The sequence below is a fragment of the Galeopterus variegatus genome, unplaced genomic scaffold (assembly GCF_000696425.1).
Source record: "Galeopterus variegatus unplaced genomic scaffold, G_variegatus-3.0.2 Scaffold7639, whole genome shotgun sequence".
Lineage (NCBI taxonomy): Eukaryota > Metazoa > Chordata > Mammalia > Dermoptera > Cynocephalidae > Galeopterus > Galeopterus variegatus.
Window position 1 is genome coordinate 18,542 of NW_007733750.1, and position 23,976 is coordinate 42,517.

The 23,976-nt window shown below is 36.1% G+C and overlaps 1 protein-coding gene across 1 annotated transcript in view; it reads left to right on the forward strand.

Annotated features, from left to right (window-relative positions):
* Positions 1 to 23,976, forward strand: part of SNX7 (sorting nexin 7) — a gene marked incomplete at its 3' end in the record, with an annotated part of 81,395 nt that overhangs the window by 1,479 nt on the left and 55,940 nt on the right. The window contains exon 2 of the mRNA XM_008592181.1: positions 21,864 to 22,046. Within this exon, the coding sequence (XP_008590403.1) occupies positions 21,876 to 22,046 (171 nt within the window). The remainder of the gene's footprint in view (positions 1 to 21,863; positions 22,047 to 23,976) is intronic.

Here is a 23,976-nt window from a genome sequence, read left to right on the forward strand (position 1 = left end):
GCAACCAGAAGCATTTCTAAATATGCATTTCTGGTAAATAGCCTAAAGCTATCTCAGAATAATGGATCTAGATTTCCATGGATGTAATCATTTATTAAGATTTCTTTTCTCATTCTAAATAAAAATTTGTTTTTCTACCTAATTTTGTATTTGTAACTTTGTATTCTTTTTAAAAAGGGGCCTTCCAAACTGTGTAAGCTTCAGGCCTGTACCCCTGGATTCACCCTGCTTGTTTTGTGTTGGATGACTTCTTGTGTTGGATGATTAGAAAAAGTTAAGAACCATTTCTATAAAAGTTGACCGCATAGGTTGAGGTTAAGATATGATATTGGTTGATATTCTGAAAAGAATACTTTAAAATTTTAAAATTAACCACCCGCTTTCATTTCAGTACGTTGCATTTTTCAACCATTTACTGTAGTTAGACAAGCAAATGTAAGAAAGTCTTCTCCATGTGGCCTACTCTTTCCGCGACTCTCTTTCTAGCCTACTCCTCTCTAGAACTCTGCCACTGCCTAGCCTACTCGTGGATGATATCTAACAATTACTTGTCTTTACCCCTTAGTACTTTGAGTTTGGCTACTTTCATATTCAGTTTACATTCACATTTGTAGTCCCTTTATTTCCTTATATTATTAGTGAATATATACTTGGTGCCCTCTTCCAGAAACTTTTTAAAGAGTATAAACTTCAACTTATTATTTTTCCTTTTCCCCCACAAGATTGCAAATACATGTCTTTGTGTAAGGTGCCAGGCTTGTTTGGAAAAATAAAAATGCAAGATTCACTTCTTACTGAATTACTTACACAGTCTTGTAGTCTAGGTAGGAAGATGTGACAGAAACTCTAAATGATGATATAAATCAAGAGGGATGGGAAGCAAAACAAAGTGTGCTGAGTTTTCAGACAGTCCAGTGAGGAGAACATGATGCCAAATCTCAAGAGACCATAGGAAATGCAGAGGATATTGACTTAATAGAACAAGTATAGATGATGGAAGGTAGGAGAACATAACCAATGATGCAAAACAATAAAAGAAAAAGACGAAAGATACAACTGGTAACAGTAGTATAAGAATTATGTTAGAACTAGGCCAAAATGAGATGAGGCTTTCGAAAAATTTAACTGGAGAAAAGGGGCCAATTTCTTTACATTTAAAAGAAAAAATTCTCTTGGGAGAAAAATAATGTATTAAAATAAAATAAATTACCTTTATTTTTATTAAACACTGTAATGTGTAGAAGTAGTAGCAACTGAAATAGGTGACCTGCCACTCTCCTATCAGGAGATGGAATCTGTGCTGGTCTCCGTAAATCTGGGTGAGATATTTATCAGTAAATGATAGTTCTTAATATTGACCTCTTTAAAGGTGTTCAGGACCATAAAGCGAAATATATATCATCTAGGATAATCAGGGAACTTACAGATGTAATCATCCTCATCACCACTAGTCATCTTTGAGAAGTTATGGAATGCAGGAATGGTGCCCCCAAATTAGAGATAGGTAAATATTCTTTTTTTGAAATAATGAACAAAAAGGAAGTTCTGTAAAGTACAAACCAGTAGGCTTAATTTCAATCTCCAGCAAAGCCAGAAAGTGAATTATTTAGTATTTTGTTTATAAATACTTTGAAAAGAAAGGTGAATGATAGAAACTGACATGTTTTATAAGAATAATAGAAAGTTTAGGATTTTTTTATGGTAAATCAGAAATATAACAATGAACATGTTTGAGCCAGGCTTTTGAAAGCATCACATATTTTTGCAGAAAAATTATTTTTGAAATATTAATATGTTATAGTTGTTGAGACATTCAGCTTATATGCGTGTGTGTATGTATGTATATACCTACATATATAGGTAGTCTCTTCAATGCAGAAATTCAGCATGGTAATGGAGAGACATAATTGTACTATTCAACAGTTTTACTGAATACTAAGTATGCTAATTAATTTTTCACATTTGTACTCTGGATAGGTTTCATTTAGTTTCAGTTGGGTGCCTGTATCAGTCATTGCCCTGATTAAAAAAAAAAAAAAAAATTCTCTCCAATGGTTTAAATGAGTTTAATGCAGGGACTATTTACAGAATTATGGGCGGAGTTAAGAAACAAAAAGGATACTGAGGCACTTAGAGACTTGTAGTAGCAAAAAGCCATTAGCATTCCTTGCTGTAAGGAGGCAAGGAATGGAAACAGTGTTGCTGGAATCCAGTGGGAGCTGGAGCTGTGGAAATGGGGCCACTTTCACAGGAACTGCATTTACAGAGAGATGTAGCTACTGCCAGAAATGTGGTGCCAAAGCTGGGAAGGAGGAGGGAGTATGTTTCCTGAACTCCTCTCCTCTTGTCCTTGGATCTCCTGCTTGTTACCCTCACTGGCTGAGCTGCTAAGGTGATATCCATAGCAGTCAGCCTCCTAGGGCACAAAGAATAGATGGGTGGGTGCTGGGCTATGGTAGGGTGGAAATAAAGAAGGACCAACTGAGTACATAGTGCAAAAGTGTGGAGAACAGCTTTGGATAAAGGTGGCCACATCAGCGATGCCCATTATATATGCTCTTCTGTAATGTGACCTGCCACTCTCCTATCAGGAGATGGAATCTGCTGGTCTCCTTAAATCTGGGTGGGATTGTGACTGCTTTGACCAGTACGGTGTGGCGGAAGTAATGCTGTGATGCTGTGCAGCTTCCACGGTTGGATCATACGAAGAAATGCAGCTTCCACTTTGTCCAGTGGGACATTGTGCTTTTTGGAGTGCTATGTAAAAAATGCAACCTAAGGCCTCTATGCTGTAAGAGATTCCGGGTTACATTGAGCCCACATGCAAATGCTCTGGTCAGCAGCCCCAGCTGAAGTCCCAGGCATCATCCAGCATATAGTGGCAGGCTTGTGAATGAGGATGCATATATAATTTCAGCCTGCAGTATCAAGGTGCCCTTAGCCAGAACTTAACTATTGGTTATTGTAAATAGAAATACAACCAAGATGTAAGCTTAGTGGTTAGAAATGGAGAATCTGTATTAAAATCCTGGCTACACTGCTTACTAGCTTTGTTATCTTGGGCAAGTTACTTAAAGTCAATACCTCAGATTTTTCATCTGTAAAATGAGGATAAGTTATAAATATTAGGACTAAATGTTTTACTATATGTGTTCTCCTTTCCCTAAGGCCTACATCCTGATCCTGGCTCAGTGGATCTTACCGTTTTAATGGTTAAAAAAAAAAGGAGAAACCAATAAAACAAAGAAAATAGGACTGATCTAGGACTATTTATATTCCTCCCACTAGAAATTCCACTCTCTTACATCATAGCCCTCTTATATGATGTGTTCTTTTATATTCCTCCGGGAGAGGAAGCGTAGGTAAGTGAAGTAGAAAGAAGATGAAAAATCCTCAAGTTCTCTTTTTGAGTTATCCTATGTGATGAACAATAAGATTAAAACAAATAAGGGACTTCAAAATAAGTTTGGGGAGACCTCATATAGGACCATTTTATGTGCAAATATTCCTAGTGATTTTCAGTGATTGAAAGATCAGTATGCACAAACGACAAACTGAACCTAAATAAACACCATATTTTCAAAGTCATGTGAAGTATTGATTGTTCTGTGATCTGAACTGTCCACGGCACTTGTGAGGATCTGTTCCACCCTCTGTAGTTTAAAAGGGGAATTGATTGCCTATGTCAGAAAATGGCGAAGGAATATTATCTCATCTTTGGACACCAGTGCCTTGTTATCAGTTCTTTGGTATGCTGTGCTGAGGTGGAGCCTGAGATCTTGTCTGGGCTTAGCAGACGGAGAGCTTGGACCCGTTGGCACAGGAAGTAGCAGCAGCCATTATGATCTAGGCAGATTAAATGTTTGTAGTTTATAGGCAAAATTAGAACCACTGGGTCAAAAATATGTGGAGGCAAGTTTCCGTTCAGTTTAAAGAAGAGTTTTCTAATTGAAGGTTCCAAAGTGAAAGGGATTGCCCAGCATGATCATGAATGCTGCCAATAAAAATGTTCTAGCACAAGCTAGATGATGAACTGTCCCAGAGCAGAGGAGAGTGTCACAGTTGAGCTGTCCTTTTCCACTATTGAGCGGCTGTTACAATGGGAACTTTAACTTACTAAATTTGACTATGGGAGCAGTGGAAAGTCTTAATTAGGTGGTTCTACTCATCCCTTTAACTTGATCCCCATACCAAACTATGTATGCTATTCCCTAATTCGTATATTTCTCTTCACAAACCTGTTGTTTTTCTCAGTCAATTTTCTGCTAATGATGTAACAATGCCTTAGGTATCTAGGATAAAATACTTAGTGTTTACCTTCTATTTATCCCTTTCATTCACTCTCCATTTCATCCTGAGTATCTGACAAGTTCCCCATCAGTTTTACTTTCTTGGTGTCTCTGGGATTAGTACCTTCTTTCCATTCCCATTGCTACAGTCAGAGTAGTTATGTGATTACCTCTGAGAATCATTAAAATATCCCCATCAGGTCTTCATTCTCATAATCTTCTGCCTCTGCTTTATCCTGTGTGCTCCCAGCAAAGCAGTGTTTTCAGAGCACGCAGCCCTGATCATATCATCACATTTTGCCATTCAAGGCTCTTTGTGATCAGGCTGTGGACTGGATCTTCTCCCTTCTCCCTCACCACTCTCTCTCTCTGCTAGACCCTCACTATTCAGAGTATTTTACATGAATCTACTGCATCACCTGGGGTCTGGTTAGAAATGAAGTCTCAGTACCCACTCCAGACCGATGGATCAGAATGTGTATTTGAACAGAATTCCCTAGTGGATGATATTTTTGTCCTTTACAATTTGAAAAGCACTGGTATAGGTTGGCCCACTTGCCACTGCATGAGCTTATTCTGTATGTTTCTACTTCTGTTTAATTATTGTTGGGTCAACAAAACAAAATCCTCTCTGTTATTTATCACCCAGTGTAAAAAACTACCATTTCCCTAAGAACCTTCTTCATTCCCGAGCTAGAATCAATTTATTTTCACCCTGTACTCTCTGTAATAGTATTTTGAATCTCATATAACTTAATACATTCTGCCTTATAAATAAGTATTTATTTCTCTTCTCTAAAACCTTGATTGGTTGTCTGTAGTTGGCCCTCCGTATCTGTGGGTTCTGCGTCTGTGGATTCAACCAAGAATCAAGAAATATTTGGGAAAAAAAAAAACATCTGTACTGAACTTTACAGACTTTTTTCTTTGTCATTATTCCCTAAACAAGATTGGTTGTCTGTAGTTGGCCCTCCGTATCTGTGGGTTCTGCATCTGTGGATTCAACCAAGAATCAAGAAATATTTGGGAAAAAAAAAACATCTGTACTGAACTTTACAGACTTTTTTCTTTGTCATTATTCCCTAAACAATACAGTATAACAACTATTTACATAGCATTTTCACTGTATTAGGTACTATAAGTAATCTAGAGATGATTTAAAATATACACAAGGATGTGTATAGGTTTTATGCAAATTCTACACCATTTTATATATATCAGAGATTTGAAGTATTTGTGGATTTTGGGCTCCTCAGGAGGTCCTGGAACCAATCCCCCATGGATACCAAGGGATGACTGTATTTTTATTAGATTAATCTTCTTGAAGAGAATGAACTCTAAATATTTATGGAATAAATACATTAATGAGTGACACAGCCTCTGACTCCCCCCCCCCCCATTTTTACAGACCTAATTACTATGATAATTTGCCAAGTGATCTGTTTTCAGTAAATTCAGTTTGTATTGTCTTGGTGTTTCCTATCAGGATACTATATTAAATAGATTTAAAACAAATTGGTTCTAATCAATGATGAGTGATGTTATTGCTGGATGATGCAGAGCTATGTTGAGCACAATCCTGGACAAAATCTCCTATTTAGATTGTATTAGAACAAATAAACACAAAGCATAAAAAACCCAAAAGCGTTATTTAAGAATCTTCTTTTATTTGGAAAAATAAATCCTTTTAAGCTAATAGCACTTGTCTTATTCAGGGGGCTTGGTTATGAGCAATGGAAACCAAATCTGGCAGAAAAGGAGTGAAATAGTGAATATAGTAGCCCTTCCTTATCTGCAGGGGATATGTTCCAAGACCCCCAGTGGATGCTTGAAACCACGGTGGTACCCAAACCTGTATATGCTATGTATGGATTTCTTCTTCTTCTCACAATTTCACAGAGAAAAGATATGCTGTTACTGTAGATCTTAGATTTTAGCAACATCAGCATAACATTATTATTATTTTTTCCTTAGTAAGTCAAGAACTTTCACCTTTTCACTTAAAGGAAGCACTTTATGGCTTCTCTTTGGCATATCCGAATTGACAGCATCACTACTTTTGCATTTGGGTCCATTATTAAGAAATAAGGGTTACTTGAACACAAGCACTGTGATTCTGCGACAGTCTATCTGATGACCAAGACTAATGGGTCGTTAGCGTAGACAGCAAGGTTACTCTGGACAAAGAGATGCTTCATGTCCCAGGTGGGACAGAGTGAGATTATCACACTGTTCAGAACGGCACAAAGTTTAAAACTTATGAATTGTTTATTTCTGTAAGTTTCCATTTAATATTTCAAACCACATTTGACTACGGGTATTGAAACCACAGTAAACAAAACATCCTTGGGTAAGGGGAATTACTGTGTTATGTAGCTCACAGAGTAGATGTGAAGGCTGGAAATACAGATGCAGAAAGAGACAGGCACTAGCTGGAACTATAGCCAATGTTGTATTTGGAAAGGGGGTTAGGTGTCATATAGCCAAAAGAAAAAAAAATTCATGGGAACCTATAGAAAAGGGAACTATGGTTTATGCCGAGACAACAGTGTTTTATTTATTTATTGGTTGGGACAATGAGGAAAATTATTACAAATATTTCAGGAAAATGATGTCAAAAGACTACAGATTTAAACTTAATTTACTCTAAAAAGCATATTTATTCCATGGAGTTTTAGAAGTGGAGTTTTATGTTTATATCCTTGAGGTCCTGATAGTATGCTTTAGTACACTTCTAAACTGATAGCCTGTTACAGTTTTGCAAATAGCCAGTGTGATCAAAAGGAAACAGATTCCATAGCTGTGAAGTTACAGTGTTCAAAATTTATTTGATCATGTATTTATTTACTTGTGTCCCGCACTATCGAAAGAAAATACAGTAGAGTATTAGACTAAAACTTAACTATTTGGTTAGTTACTTTAAGCATGTGTTTTAATGTTTTCTCAACGAACAGGTAAAGAGTTATGTCCTTAAAAGATTTTGTCTATTTTAAACAGAATATTTGATTAACTTTGGCACAGCATATATCAATCATGCTGGAAAATATAGTGTCACCTGTAGTATTAATAAAAAGGGCAATCAAAATTATTTGCAGATACTGATGTAAAAACGGTAAAACACAGTTGTGATAAAACAGAACAGAAGGTTAAACCAGTAGTTTTTTTTTTTTTTTTCCTTTTTGTCTTTTTTACTGACCAGTAATGGGATCGCAACCCTTGGTGTTGCGCCCGCACCGTGCTCAGCCAGTGAGCGGGATCTGGTCCCCACATGGGATCCCATCCCTCAGCGGGAGCGCCGTTCCTTTTTGTCTTTTTTACTGACCAGTAATGGGATCGCAACCCTTGGTGTTGCGCCCGCACTGTGCTCAGCCAGTGAGCGGGATCTGGTCCCCACATGGGATCCCATCCCTCAGCGGGAGCGCCGCCGCACTCCCAAGCAGCGCACTCTCCAGTGTGCCACCGGGCTGGCCCTAAACCAGTAGTTTTTAAAATTGAAACAATTTTATTATTTTTTGGACTTTGAGAAATGCTTTTATATGATACTCTTTTTTTTTTTACTTTTTAAAACCAACTTTATTGAGGTCTATTTTGCATACCATAAAATTCGCCAATTTTGGGTGAATGATTTTTTTAAGTAAATTAATTAGGTTGTACAATCATGACTATAAACCAGTTTTAGAACATTTTCATCTTCCCAATAAGATCCGTCATGGCCCGTTTTCATTCCCAGCCATAGATAACCACTAATCTACCCTTTTCTATCTCTCTATGTTTGTGTCTTGAGATCATTTTGTATAAATAGAATCATACAATATGTGGTCTTTTATGTCAGGTTTCTTTCATTAGCATAATATATATTTTTTTAATTTTAACATTTACTTGTACGCATTTGTGGAGTATAGTGTGTTATTTCAATACATGCATATACTGTGTAGCAATTCACTTAGGGTAGATAGCATAGTTTTGCACCCATTTGTCCACTGCTTCTCCTCCCCTCTCCCTCCTTCCCCTCTGGGCTTCTAGAAACCATTATTCTACTCTCTACTTCAATGAGAACCCCTTTCTTTTTTTTTTTTTAGATTCCACATATGAGTGATATCATAGTATAATATTTATGAGGTTCATTTTTGTTGTGGTTTTATATCACATTTTTAATTTTTGATATAAATTTTTGGTTTGTTAAAATGAAAAACAGAGGGCTTAATAATTTAAAATGAAATATTAATAATATAAAGTCTATTTAGAATTAAAATGAAAGCTTTATGAGGGTTCATGGAAAGGTCATATTATTTTTTAATTCTATTTTTCCATGAACTTTTTTGAAGTAGCCTCATATTAGTGTGACTGAAATAAATGGTGAATTGTTTATTTTTTGAACATATATATATTGAATGTGTGTATATAAATATATATTGTCTTCAAAATTAGAAAAAAAATCCCTAATTTGTTCTCCTGTATTAACTCTGACAAAGTTAAGAGTGTGTGTGTGTGTGTATAAATCTAATAAAACACGAATGGTATCTTCATCAGCTTTCGCTAGGTTGTGCTGCAGTACAAACAACCTCAAGACCTCAGTGGCTTACCTACAGTAACGATTCATTTCTTGCTCATGTACCTGTTGGCTGGACTGAGATATGATACTGTTCTAGGCTTTGAATCTCCTCCATATGTGTTCTTCATTTTGGGATCAAGACTGAAGGAGTGGCCCTTAACTGGGACAAGACATTCTTGTGGCAGAGGGAAAAGAACATGAGCACTAGTGCAAACAGGTAGTGGCTTCTAAATCTTCTGCTCAGTTACATGCTGTTGCCCAAAGCAAGTCACTGGTCAAACCCACTGGTGTGGGGAACTATTTTCCTTCCATAGTGAGGCACTGGAAGTCACCTGCTATTGGCCAGGAGGTATAACCCACTTACTGGAAGAACGGGGATCAATCACACAACTTCTCATGATGGTTTTGTGGCAAAATTACAGGCAAATGGCACGCTGGGCCTTTCTGAATAAAGAAAAACCAATTTAAAAAAAAAATAGAATATTAAATATAAAAAAAAGAAAATTTTCCACTCGGTTAAGAAATTATCCAAGTGTAATTGAGATAAATGGACATGCATTTGTTATGATTAATAACCTCCAATTGGCTATTGCTCATGAATAGTTTGAGTAAGACCATACATACGGATGCTTAATAATCTCTGGCTGTGCAACAGATGTCTTACTTTTGGATTTTATTATGATTAATAACCTCCAATTGGCTATTGCTCATGAATAGTTTGAGTAAGACCATACATACTGATGCTTAATAATCTCTGGCTGTGCAACAGATGTCTTACTTTTGGATTTTCAGGTGCAACATTTATTTATCATGGAGTTCTATCCTCCCTTTTTAAAAGACCTAAAGATAAAATGTGAATACTTGAAATTATGACACACTAAATGTCAAAATGAGCTTTCTTGGCTATTCTGTCCTCAAAGCCTATGTTCCACCCGTTCCTGTCCTTTGTGGTCCTTGAACATTCAAAGTCCTTTCCTGCTTGGGACCTCATTGATCCTTTTGACCGGAATCCTCTTCCCTCAGTGTTTTACATAGCTGGCTTCTCACATTATCTCCTTAGAGAAGCCTTCCCTGTTGGCTCTATCAAAAGCATTCTTCCTGTGTCCTGCCTTAACCCCTCACCCCAGCAACCCACTCTGATTTCTGTGGAACTTACTCCTTTGTTTATCAGTACTCATTCCTATCTTTGTATCTGGAATTATCTTATTTACCTATATGTTTGTTTATGATCTATACCCTCCCACTCCCACCCAGCTCAAAGTATAAGCTTGGTGAGAGCAGAAACCCTGCCTGGCCACTATTGTATCACAGCCCAGTACCTGACACATGGCTGACATTCAGGGAACATTTTTTAAATGAAATAAAATTGCCACACAGGTGCTTTTCTGTATGCACATAGGTGGTGGCGATGGTTGAGTCTTGACTTTATATGAGAGCAGAAACCCTGCCTGGCCACTATTGTATCACAGCCCAGTACCTGACACATGGCTGATATTCAGGGAACATTTTTTAAATGAAATAAAATTGCCACACAGGTGCTTTTCTGTATGCACATAGGTGGTGGCGATGGTTAAGTCTTGACTTTGTGAATTAGAGATAAGTGTTTGGGGGAGAATTATTATCATCCATATGCCACAAGTTTATTTAACTGTAAAATATGGGTGGTGATGATTATAGTTACTTCCATCAGGTTGTTGAGAGGATTAAATGAAAGAATGCATGTATGTGTTGCTTAGGCACAGTCACTGGTGTAGAGGCCAAGGGAAGAACTTCAGCTTCACCCCTGAAGGTTCACTAGCAAGCACTGACAAATTCAGATTAGTGTGAAGAAAAGGCATAACAAATTTTATTATTTAATGTGCTGGGAGGAGGCAGTCACAGGGGAATCGTAAGAGAGTAATTTCCCAATTTCCCAGTAATCCAATGGGGCACAAAGCTTATATATCAGTGTTTACAAGAGAGGGACAATGTTGGGGAGGTAACAAGCTGCAGAACAATGGCCTCAGACCAGGTTTCTCAGGAGCTCTGGACAGGTGAGAGAAAGCAGGCAGAAGTTAAAGTTAAGCAGAGACTGTCTTGTTAAGCAGTGAAAATGTCTCAGGTAAAGTAGCATCTGCCTTCAGGGAGAATAGATAGTAGCCAAAGGAGGGGCCTCGGAGATCAGCCTTCTAGCTAATCTTGTTTTTCCAGTCTCCCTGAATTAGCCATTTGAATTATGTCAAAGAAGTGTATTTTGGGCTGAAATATTGTCCTTTCCTACACTGGCACTTAGAATAGTCTCAGTATTTGCTGTTATGGTTATATAAGATTAATGTTTTTGACTTATATAAGCATCTACTTTGAATTTGTAGTGAGATATTTAGAGGACCACAAAAATATAGTTGTTGCCAGTCTTTAAGGAACTTACACTTATTTAAAGGAAGACATTGTGGTAATGTATTAATAGTCTAGATGGTGTTATATATACGGCTACTCAGTTAAGTATGGAAAGTATAGAAAAACCTTCCGTGGAGTCAGAGGAGCTCCATGTGATAAAATTTAGGAGGAATGTACTTTTAATTTGAAATAATTGGAGCACATATTTTTCAGTTACTGTTAAGAGTAGTACCAACATTCTGCTGTTGTTTCTTAAATGCTATAGTAATATGCATGAGTCCCTCTTTAAGTGAGTCATTACCTGTAATATCTGCCAGGCAACTTAGAATTACTAGGGAATAAGAATATTCAGTGCATCTGTTTTATTTGTCTACTGGTTTTCCTGATACATGTATAAGCATATATTACATCTCTTCAGAAATGCTCTGTAAATTTGTCGGTGGGGCTAGGTGTCTAGGCAACTCAACCCTTTCCCTCGGGGAATATCTATAAAGATAACACTGGTTTAGAGGACTAGTTTTAGTTCACCGTAGGCCAGGATTCCTTTTAGACATGCTTAGTAAGCACACCATCAGCTGGTTGCGCTCCTTAGAAAACATTTCTGATTATATTTTTGATTTGGGTCTGCAGTGTTATCTGTCTGTAGGACATGTGTTCAACCTCTAAAGAAGTTCTGGCTAGAATTATTATTTTTCCTTGCTTGTTCTGCTTCCAGTTAGTCATCACTGAATCCAGTTTGGTGGTTGGCTGATATTGTGTTTCATGTGTTTATCCAATACCCAAATTTGTTTGAAGACATTTTCTGTAGACCTTTTATCATTTTTGGATTTAGCATTCATGGCTTTAAATATCTTTGACATATCACTGAGGCACACAGGTGAACTGCACCAGTGGGTTGGAGGACACACTTCGTGGGGAAGCCTTGCCTACATTTCAGCCTCAGCATTTTAATTGTTCTCTACTTGTCCTTGCTTATATATGCAGTAGTCTTTAATGAGGTGATTAAAAACATTGATTTGTGAGTTTGTTTGTGTGAATGTGTGCGTGGAATGTAAAAATTCCCCTAATAGAAATGCAAATGCTCAACATCTGGAACTTACCTTCTGCCTAAATTGTCAAGAAGACTTTATTTTTATTTCTAAGATTCATGAGAAAACATTTCAGTAATCAAGATTATATCTATATCCTATTTGAACATATTTTTAAAAAACTTTAAAAATGATTTTTATTATGGAATGTTCTCATGCATATAAAAGAATTTATGAGGGTACTTCAAAAAGTTTGTAGAAAGATTTGTATTATCTTTCAATTCCATTTATATATATATAATATAAATAAATATATATAAATAAAGTTTTATTGGAACATAGCTCATTCATTTATGTACTGTCTTTGGCTGCTTACCCTATAAGGCCAAGTTGAGAGGTTGTGACAGAGACCAAATGGCCCATAAAGCCCCAAACATTTACTGTCTGGCCTTTTACTGAAAATGTTTGCCAACTCCTGAAGGTAGAATGATAAAATTTGCATCCATGTATCTACCCCTCAGCTTAAGAAATAAAACATATCATAAAATGTTGACATCTCTGTGCCCCCCTCCGAAGATTCTTTCTCTTTCTCCTGTTTCAAATAAACTAATAATCTGAATTTTGTATTTGTCATTTGTTTGGTTTTCATAAAAATTTACTCTATACATGTACCTTGAAGCAATATATTTTACAGATTTATGTATTTTGGACATTGTAGGTTGTAGGACTTTAAAAAATGATACCATCCTGTGTGAATTCTTCTACGATTTGCTTTTTTTCTCCTAACAGTTTGTGAGATTTATCCATGTTATTGCATGAGGTTGTAGTTGATTTTTATTGCTATGTAGTATACACACTCTTGTATGCATATACCATAATTTATTTATCCATTCTTCTGTGTCTAGTTTTTTCTAATTTCCAGCAGTGCTGCCTTGAATGTACTTGTACTTCCTTAGGTTTTGTGTACTACAGAGCTTTATACTAATCGTAGACATTTATTTTTGCTTTATATTTCTTTTAATTTGATGGGAGATTGGAAAAAGTGAATTCAGTGATGACTTCTAAGGGTCCATATTATATTTTGATGTAAGTTTGCCGCATTGGCAGTTAGGAGGACAAATCCTCGTTCCTCTACTTAATAGCAGTCAATGTTTGAACAAGTTATTTAACCTATTTCCTATTAACCTGTTTTTTCTGAAAATAAGGGATAAAAGTGTACCTGCTAATAGTATTTCTGGTTAAACAGAGAGAAAAATATACTCTTCAGGATTGTGGTAGGGTTTACATAAGGTAATTCATATAAAGCCTTCAAGCAGACATTGTGTACATTATGTTTATTGTCTCTTCTTATCCTCTCCTTTATCCTTTGTGATCCAAGGTGAGGTATGACGTCTCTAAGAAGTTGCAAGTGAAAAAACTGACCCTGGGAAATAAAAATGACTGGAGCAAGTTCACACAGCTGTTACTTATTTAAACTTGGATTAAATTTAGCTTTGACTACAGAGACTTTTTCTTTTAATATACTGCTTTTATTTTTTGCCAGAAGGGAAAACTATGTTGAATAAAATTATTTGAAAAATCTCTATGGTCAGTACATAGCTATGTAGTGCACAAAACCTGAGAAAGTAAGTACTAGTACATTCAAGGTAACAGTGTTAGAAAATAGAAAAAACTAGATATGGAAGAATGGGTAAATAAATTGTGGCATATTCATACAAGGGTGTATATACTACAGAGCAATGGAAATTATGTCAAACAAGATTAGGATGTTGTATGCTTCTTTATAGAACAAGACGGAGGCTGGCTTTTACCCCCAATCACATTTTCAGCAGTGTTCCACAGAAGGCCTTTCTCATTTTTTATTATTATTATAAGTAGGCAGATTGGAAGGATTTGTAAACCAAAACACAGCTGGTAAGTCTAAATTTAGGCCTATCAAGATGAGTATCCCTCTTAACAACATGGTTTCTCAAACTCCTTCCACTTTAAGTTGCTTTTTTACCAGATGTCTCTTGGTGTGCGTGTTTCTCGTGCATCAGCAATTTTATTTGCATGGCCTTTTCATGGCACTATTCTGATTTATCACACTTCTCACATTGATTTTTTCTCCCTCTACTTGTAAAAAGAAAATAGCTGTTTGCGCACAGATGGTGGATGTGATTTAGCATTATCAGAGTAATTCATGTTATATTTATGAGATGTTCCTGAGTAGCATTTTAGTGAGGGACATTAAGGAAGGACATCTCTTAGAGAGGTTATATCTCACCTTTTAAACTTGTATTCATCTTCTAAACACTCAAATATTGACAAACCATTGTTTTAAATTTCAGCTATGTATTTTATTTCAGTAGTAGAACTTTGGAACCATCTAATAACATTAAAGGAGGGAGATTTTCCAGAAATTACCCAAGTTGATTATTGTGTAAAAAAAATGACTGAATGGAGCAAGGCTGAGATATTTTAATTATGATTTCTTCCTTTCTTCTATCCTTGCTTCTTAATTTTTTATTGTGTGGGACTCTAGGTATAGAAATGGTGCATTAGTTTGCCAGGGTTGCTGTAACAAAATACCACAGACTGGGTGTTTTAAACAATAGAAATGTATCGGCCCACTTTCTGGAGGCTAGAAGTCTGAAATCATGAGTTAACCTGGTTGTTGTTTCCTTCTGAAGACTGTTGAGGGAAAGAGCTTTTCTGAGCCTCTCAACTTGATGTCTAGATGTCATCTTCCTTCTGTGCATGTCTCCATGTACAAATTCCCCTTTTTATCAAGATACCAGTCCTGTTGGTTGAGGACGCACCCTAATGACTCCATTTTAACTTAATCACTTCTATAAAGACCCTATCTCCAAGTGAGATCACGATCTGAGGTACTGGAAGTTATGACTTCAGTGTATGAATTTTGGGATAACACCATCAACTCATAACGAATGCTTTTAATAAACCAAGAGTAACAACAGGAAAATTTAACATTTAATTTGTAAGTGGTTTTGCTAATAATCCCAATATCATGCTGTCGTCATCCTACTCTATTTTGGCAAAGCAGCTTAAGTGTTTTCTTTTGCAGTGGATGTGTTGTTTTGGAGTAAGGATAAAAGACAATGAATTCTTGCAACATACTGGGCTCTCTTCTGTTATAGACATTCAGATCTCAACCTGAAACCACCCCAAGGTTTTTTTGTGTGTGTGTGTGTGTGTGTGTGTGTGTGTGTGTGTGTGTGTGTGTGTGTTCACTATACTACCTATAGGAGCAATATTAAACATTATTTAAGAAGTAGAGATTTGTCACACAGATAATTTCCCTTCTGCTCTAATCTCTTGAAGAAAAAAATGAACAGATGCATTTTTATTGCTTAAAAGAGTATATGATAACATCCATATATCCAAATGCTGGGAGAGAGAGAGAGAGACAGAGACAGATGGACAGACATTGTGGAAGTGAGACCTTTGGAAAAAATAAATTCTGATGATCCATTTCTCCTGAAAAGTATCAACCACAAAAGGTTAAATGGAGTTCTTTTTGGTTAATTGCTTCTTTGGATCTTCTCTAACACTTTATTTTCTTCAGTTATTCATGTCCAAATGTAAATCTTTTAAGTATTGTCAGTATATTTTCTTTACTTTTTTTGAAGTGAATATAAAACACTTTAGATAGTCAGTTTTATTGAGGTTTTAAGAATGTTTTTGAGTGATTCACAGTAATTTAAATCCTTCTACTGAAATCTTGGATGTTACTAAATTTCAGCCTGTAATTTCTTCCTTCGCTAGATATTGAAGCATATTTTTATGACACCACACTACACTCATTGGAATTGTGAGCCTTTGTAAATTCATGCAGATCTTTCCCACTCTACAAAAGGATGCATTTTAAGCAGAAGAAATAGAATGCTAAATTATGTAGTAGGTAAAAGAAGTGGGTTGTGGTGAGTTAGGAGGAAGAGTACAAAGAATGCCAAAGCACATAGTTGTATGTGATGTCAGTGAAATTAAAATACATCTGCTCATCAAATTACAATTTGTCAACTTAAAAACTACTGTTTATATGAAATGGTTTTTGAGATTTTTGTACATGCTGATTGCACATTTATTTGGAAGCTCTAAATTCTGTTTTTAATGGCTATTTGTATTTCATTTTATTAGCATCCCATAATTTATTTTGACAATCCATTTTTAGTGGATTCTAGACATTTTTAAATTTCCTTTTTTACTATGCAACCTTGAAGGGTTAAGAAAAAAAATTAAATGTAGTCCAAGTTCTTCTGCCAAAATGACCCTAGACAACTCTTTTAACTTATTACCATGGTTCTTACTGTCTCTGAACACATCATGTACAATGTTGATTCTAACTATTTTAACATATTTTTTCTGATTACAAAATAATATAAATATTTTTAATATAGCTTCTAAGTTCTTTTTCCCTCTCTCTTTCCCTCTTCTCCTCCCTCTTTCTCCCCTCCCTCCTGGGCATGTACACACAAACACACATTGAAATCTGGTTGTACACAAATTTTATAACTTGCTTTTCTTAACAACATACTGTGGCATTTTTTCCAAGTTATTGTATATTCTTCTAAGACATTACTTTTAATCATTTTATTGTATTCTATGATAGAATTTATCATTCTTTTTCATAAGGATATAAAATGATTTACTTCACTACACTTTTGTTGCAAGACATTTATTGCCTCTATTTTTGTGTGCCTGATGATGCAACTGAAATTTGTCTTTTACTCCTTGGCCCAAATCATTCTTAAATGTTTTCCTTTTACAACTATTTCAGTGAACCTTCTTTTTTTTTTTTTTTTTTTCCGTGTCCGGCAACGGATTGCAACCCTCAGTGTCGCCCCCGCACCGGACCGGGACCGGCAATGGGATCGCAACCCTCGGTGCCGCCCCCGCACCCCGCTCAGCCAGTGAGCGGAACCGGTCTGCATGTGGGATCCGAACCCTCGGCAGGAGCGCCGCCGCGCCTCCCAAGCGGCGCACTAGCGCAGTGCGCCACCGGGCCGGCCCCTCAGTGAACCTTCTTAATCTTAACGAACATTGTTATTCTTGTCTTTTCAATTAGTGTGTCCTACAATAATACGTCATCTATTATTACAATGAAGCATTGCCTAAATGCTGTATTATAGTTCACATAGCTAAACTTTTTGTGGGAAGAGCCTTTGGAGAAGTGCTCTGGATATTATCTATGCTTCAAAAGCATTTTTATTGATTTGGTTTGAGGGATACACAAGTCCGTGTTATGATTTCATCCTCCCCCTCCCTCATAGTTCTACAAAAGGTACTTTTTCTAAAACATCATAATTTATTACATTTTACTATATTAATGCATTTGGAGCTGGGAGAGGTTTTAGAGATCAAGTCCAGCTGCTTAATTTAACCTAGAAAGGCTGAATTCATGGTTCAGGGTCACCAGCTTAGTCAATGGTAGAGACAAGACTAAAAGCCACTTCTGGCCTTATTTATAATGATCTTTTCACTCAGGACTGGGCAACTTTGTTGGTAAGCTAAGGGCTTTGTTGCAGATTTAACTCGCTAATGTCAGTTAACTTTTGTCTTTTATCATGACAACAGACAAAACTTTTGATTCTAACAGATGAAACTTTACATTTGGGGGAAAAATGAATCTGAAGAAGAAAGTATAGAGTTGAAGAGCAAGTCATTACTCCTGCTGCAGAAATAACTCAACTGTCTTATTGATAGTGTTAGTTTTATCTTTGCATATGAATGAAGTATTATTTGTATTTAAAATTTTTGTGTATTATTCTTTTGTTTAATTTAAAAAAATATATTTATAAAAAATAACATGTAGCCCTCCCTTCCCATATTTTTCTTTTCTTTATTTAGACAAAACAAAACAAAATATTGAATGTGACTAAGCAGATGACCAGTGTGGCCAAGGAAATGGCCAGTGAGATTGGGGCTAAGAGGCTTCCTTGCGAATGAGGCTGCATTGGCATGTGTGGTCCGAGAGGAGGAGGCAGCCAGCATGGTTGGGAACTGGTCACATACAGAGGGATTGAGCCAATAAGTAACTATATTCAGGATAATGGGAGCTAGTCTTCTCACTGCTGGAGAAATGAGTTATAAATATGGAAAGGGAGAAATTTATATGGTATCAAATTGGAATGGAAGGTATCAGTGTGAACTCTTGGAATTTCATATCTATTTCTATTTCTATATTTATCCGTAAATCTAGATCTAAATGTGTGTGTGTGTGTGTCGTACATATATTTCCTACCACTCAACTCATATCTTGGTTTGTGAATACCAGCCTCCTCTAAAAGGAGCCAGAGCTCCTTGGAGAAATGTCTGATTCTAGGGCTGGGGCAGAGAAAGAACAAGATTAACCTGAAACATCTTGTTATGCCAGAAAATAAAGTGCTCAAGGCATAATGAAGATAAATCAAAAGTGCACAGGTGCCGGGCCGAGCCCGTGGCGCACTCGGGAGCGCAGCAGTGCTGCCGCCGCGGGTTGGGATCCTATATAGGGATGGCCGGTGCGCTCACTGGCTGAGCGCGGGGTGGCTGGTCTCAAAAAGGACAAAAAAAAAAAAAAGAAAAAAAGAAAAAAGTGCACAGGTGCCAGCTTTAAGGGGCTCCCCCCAGCCAAATCTGGGAGAGTTATAAACATCAAAATAAGTTATATTAATGGATTATAACCCACTGAGTAAAATAGAAACCTGTGCATCTACATTCATATAATTAATTGACTAAATAAATACTCTTCATCTTGCTTAGTAGAAAATTGAAAAATAAAAAAAGCAGTGTATGTAATTTTAAAATGAAGAATGTAACAAGGAACAAAAATAGCTTAGAAAGTTCTGAATTTGCTTCTGAGGATCATGAACAGTTAATGGCAGTCAGTAGAAAGCAAGGGATGCTGCTTTTTTTTATTTTTAATTGGTTTGTTTTGCTTTATTTTAATCCTTATAGAATGATAAGACTATAGTGATAGAATAATGATATATGTTGTGTAATATTATGTAATAATGATATAATGATAGAATGACTTTTAAACTATAAATATATTTTTATGTTGAAAGAATTTCAAATTTAGAGGAAGGTTGCAAGACTTTTGCAAAGAACCAAGATTCCCCACCTGTTACCATTTCACAACTTTTGTTTTCTCTCATTAAATTGGAGACATGATACCCATTACTCCTAAATAGGTCTTTGTATATTTTCTGAAAACAAGAACAGTCTCCCTCCTACATAATCACAGTATAAACATCCAAATCAGGAAATTAACATTGATACAACAGTCTATTCCACAGACCCTTTAGAATTTTTCTGATTTTCCCAATAATCTTTTAGAGAAAAAAAAAATGTTATTATCCCCTGGTATGAATCCAATCCAGGATCACATATTACATATAGGTGTTGTATCTGTTTGGTCTCCTTGAATCTGGAACCATTTTTCATCTTTCTTTTTCCTTCACGGTATTGACATTTTTGAAGCTATTTTATAGGCAATGTTCCCTCCCCTCATTACATGTATTTTTCTTTCTCACATCAGCTTAATATAATTACATTACCATTTTAAGGTAAATCCAGGATTATAAACAATTTATTTTTATTCACAGTCGAGCCATATAGTGAACTATGATACATTTTCATTCTTGTACAGCTTTTGTTTTCCTTAGTGTTCTTCGTTCATTCATTCATTCTCTCTTTCTCATTCCTCCCTGTCTCCCTCTCTTGCTTTCTCCTTCCCTCTTGGATTTCTTGGTACCGATTATAGTTCAACTATGAGTCTAACACAGGCATGCTTCCTCTCATATTTAAATATACTAGGTATTCTATCAGTTTTCTTTCTTCCTTTCTTTCCTCATTCCTTCCTTCACTTCCTTCTCTTCATTTGTTTCCTTTCTTCCTTTTCTTTCTTCTCTTTCTTTTTCCTCCCCTCCTTTGTTCACTCCTCTTTCTTCTTCTCTTTTCCTCCATCCCTCTTTCCTTCCTCTTTCCCTTCCTTTATTCTTTCTCCCTCATGACCTCCCTGCCTCCTTGGAGACATCATCCTAGTCCAGTCTGTATAGGCTGTCTCTAAGTTTGCTGCAAAGCTGTCAGCCTGGAACATTCTTTCACTATCATCCAGGAAATTCCCTTTGCTTTTCTGTTTTGTTGGCTCATTTGTTTTTAGATTCTATTTCTTCTTTCTTAGTAATTGCCCTTATTTTGGAGAAGTAAAGGAGCATCCCAAGAATTGGTGCATGGGAAGTTAGTTTTTGAAATCCTGCGTGTCTGAAATGGCTTTATTCTACATGGATAGTTGGATGGCACTTTGCCAGGCTATATATATAATTCTGGGTGGAAAATACTTTCCTCTCAAAATTTTGAATACAGTGTTTTATTGACATGCATTGGATGCCATTCTAATTCTTGAGATTCCTATTTTATTTTACCTGCTTATATTCTTTCTGAAAGCTTTCAGAATTTTAAAAAAAAATCTCTACTATTATGAAATGTCATGGTGATGGAATTTTTTAGGAATACTACCCCACTATTGTCCTCCCCAAAGTGAATGGGATTAAACAGTGGGGTTTCACATTTTCCTGTCGGAATTGTTGGGATCAAGTGAAGGAAGAGGATTGGATGTCTTTCCATCTACTATGCAGGACTTTCAGTTGATATCTGTATTTTTCCTAGGGCCTTTCTCTCTATCCAACCTGGTGCTCTCCAGTTCAGAGACACTGCAGAAAGGAAACTTCGAGTGTTCTGCAAAATTGGGGTGGGAAAGTCACCTGATTACGTGGGGTAGATGAGGAGTAACTTTTTTTATTTTATTAGATTTTCAGTCAATCCTCTGGTTTTAGCTGTACCAACACCTCTGTGTCCACAGGTTCCTGTTGCTTCCAATTCCTGAACCTTTCTGAGATCCTACAATAAATATGCTTGCTTCTTCCTAGTTTACCATTCTCTTCCAGGTTACATTTCAGCTTTCTCTACATTGCTTTTTCAGTTACCATTTGACAATCAGATTTCCAGTTTCCAAGATGGAGTTGACCTTTCTCATTTGCTATATATTCTTCTTTTTATCCTTGTTTTATTGTGTTTGTACTTCTATATCATAATACTCGAGACAGGGTAATTTATAAGTAATAGAAATTTATTTCCAATAGTCCTGGAGGCTGAGAAGTCCAAGATCAAGGTGCTGGCAGATTTGGTTTCTAGCGAAGGCTGCTCTCTGCTTCCAAGATGCTGCCTTGTTGCTGAGTCTTCATGTAGAAGAAGGCAGAAGGGCAAAAAACGAGCTCGCTAGTTCTCTCCAGTCCTTTTATAAAGTCGCTAATATCAGGATTTAATCATCTTCTAAAAGCCCAACTCCTAACACTGGGATTAAGTTTCAACATGAATTTTGGAGGGAACACAGACATTCAAACCATAGCAACCCTTGAGGGTTTATGCCCTCTTTTGTTTGTTTGTTTCTATCTTTACTGTCATTTTTTGGGTGGGATTTAAAGAGGAAGTTGAGATATAAATACATGGTCAACATACCATTTTTAACCAGAAGTCCAATAATCCTTTTTGTTCTTGGAGGTGTCTGAGAAATAAGAGGATTTTAACTATTATTTTTTCCTATTTATGGTAATTTGTGCTTGTTTTATTCCTTAGGATGCCTCATTGATGGACATGAACTCCTTCAGTCCTATGATGCCAACATCTCCTTTATCAATGATAAACCAAGTCAAGTTTGAAGATGAGCCAGATTTAAAGGATCTCTTCATTACAGTTGATGAACCTGAAAGCCATGTTACTACAATTGAAACTTTCATCACTTATAGAATTATTACTAAGGTACACATTGAAGAACATTTTCTTGAATATAGCTGCTCTCTGAACTTTTTGAAGTGTTTCTTGTTCATTGTAACTCTCAACAGTACAGAATCTTAGCTGAATTGACTTTTATTTTTTTCAACTGTTTTGGGTAATACATTGCATCTTATTTGTCCTACATTTTTTATGTATGAAGTCAGTGAAGTTCAAATTGACTTGAGAAATGGTCACTCATTTTATAGCAGTTGTGCTTCTTAGGAAAGAACATTTAGGTTTTTAGTTTAAAAAAATTAAAAGATACCTTTGGAAAAAGGCCTCAGGTTGCTAATAAGAAAAACAAATAGTTAAAAACATGATGTAATATTTTATATTTACATTTCTTCTGAAGATTACAAAGTATATTATTTGTTTTCCAAATAGGACCATGTGGCCACCTTATTGTCTAAATGAGATACTGTTACTTGTCCAATAATTCAAGAGTGGAAGTGGATCTAGAACCCAAGTCTCAATCCTAGGGCAAGTCTGCCAAAAACAGTTTACCTTAGACAAAATATAGCAACTAAATAATGTTTTTTAAAAAATTTAAATCCTTTATTTAATAGCAGTCTTTAAGAATTGTCTTTGTAAGTTATAATGTCTTGTTTATGAAGCCTCACTCTAGACCTATATGCTTCATATATGTGTAAATACATCTCTTTTGTAGCCGAAAAGATTCTGAGCTTTGTTCCTATAATCACTTCTTCCAGTGCAACCTCCATACTGCTTCTTGTTATGGTTCTTAAATATATATATACTTTATCTCTTCACTAAAATTCTTAAAATCCTTCCTTGGCCCCTCATTTCCTACAGAACAAAATATAAGCTCCTTTGCATGACATATAAAGAACTTCTCAAGTCTGTGTGTGTCAAGTTACCATGTAAGATTCATCCCTTCCTCCCCACATCCAGTACCCCTGTTCTCTACTCACATAGAGCTGCCTCTGTTCTCTAAATATTCTAGGGTATTTCTTGCTCTCATGACTTTACATATGCTTTTCCTTCTGTTTGATGTGTTCATTCCCCACTTTTCAAGATACAGCCCAAAATGGTGGATGCTGGTGAAAGCTCTAGTTGTTTACCACCCTTCTGGCTGAAGTAGTCATCTTTCTTCTGTTTTCTCATAATTTTTTAACTGAACTCTCAAAGAATGTGAAACATTAGAGTCAATATAGCAAAGAAATCTAAAAGCATATATTTTTAAAAAAATATTTATTTATTTATTTATTTTGGTGGCTGGCCAGTACAGGGATCTGAACCCTTGACTTTGGTGTTATCAGCACCCCACTCTACTGAGTGAGCTAACCAGCTAACCTAAAAACACATATTTAATCCTTCTAAGCCTCAGGGTTTTTTTTTGTTTTTTTCTTAAATATATAAAACTGAGATGATAATAGAACCTAGTTCTGTAAGACTGCTGTAAGAATTAATTTACGATAAGTAATCAAAGTAAAACACAATGCAAAGTGCCTAACGCATGGTAAGTGTTAAGTAATTGCCACCTACCTGTATATGAGTAGATAACTATGTGTGCGTATTTGTGTTTATTCCCAGTGAGCCTGTGAGCTTCTTAAGGAAGATGATATCTTAAGTTACCTGTAATTTCAAACACAATTCTTAGGATATAGTAAATAAGCAATTTAATTTTATGGTGAATGAGTGAGTGAAGGAATTTATAGTATCTTAGTTATATCAGGAGGTGGTAGAGCAAGACTATATGGAGTGGAATATTGAACTTTCTACATATTAACTCATTTAAGCTAACAACAATCCTATAACACAGATATTATGATTTATCCCCATTTCGTGAATGAGGACACTGAAACTCAGTAACCTGCCAAAGGTTATACAACATTGCAATTAGTTTCGCTGGGATTTAAGCCTAGACAATTTACATTACTTTTATGCTCTACAC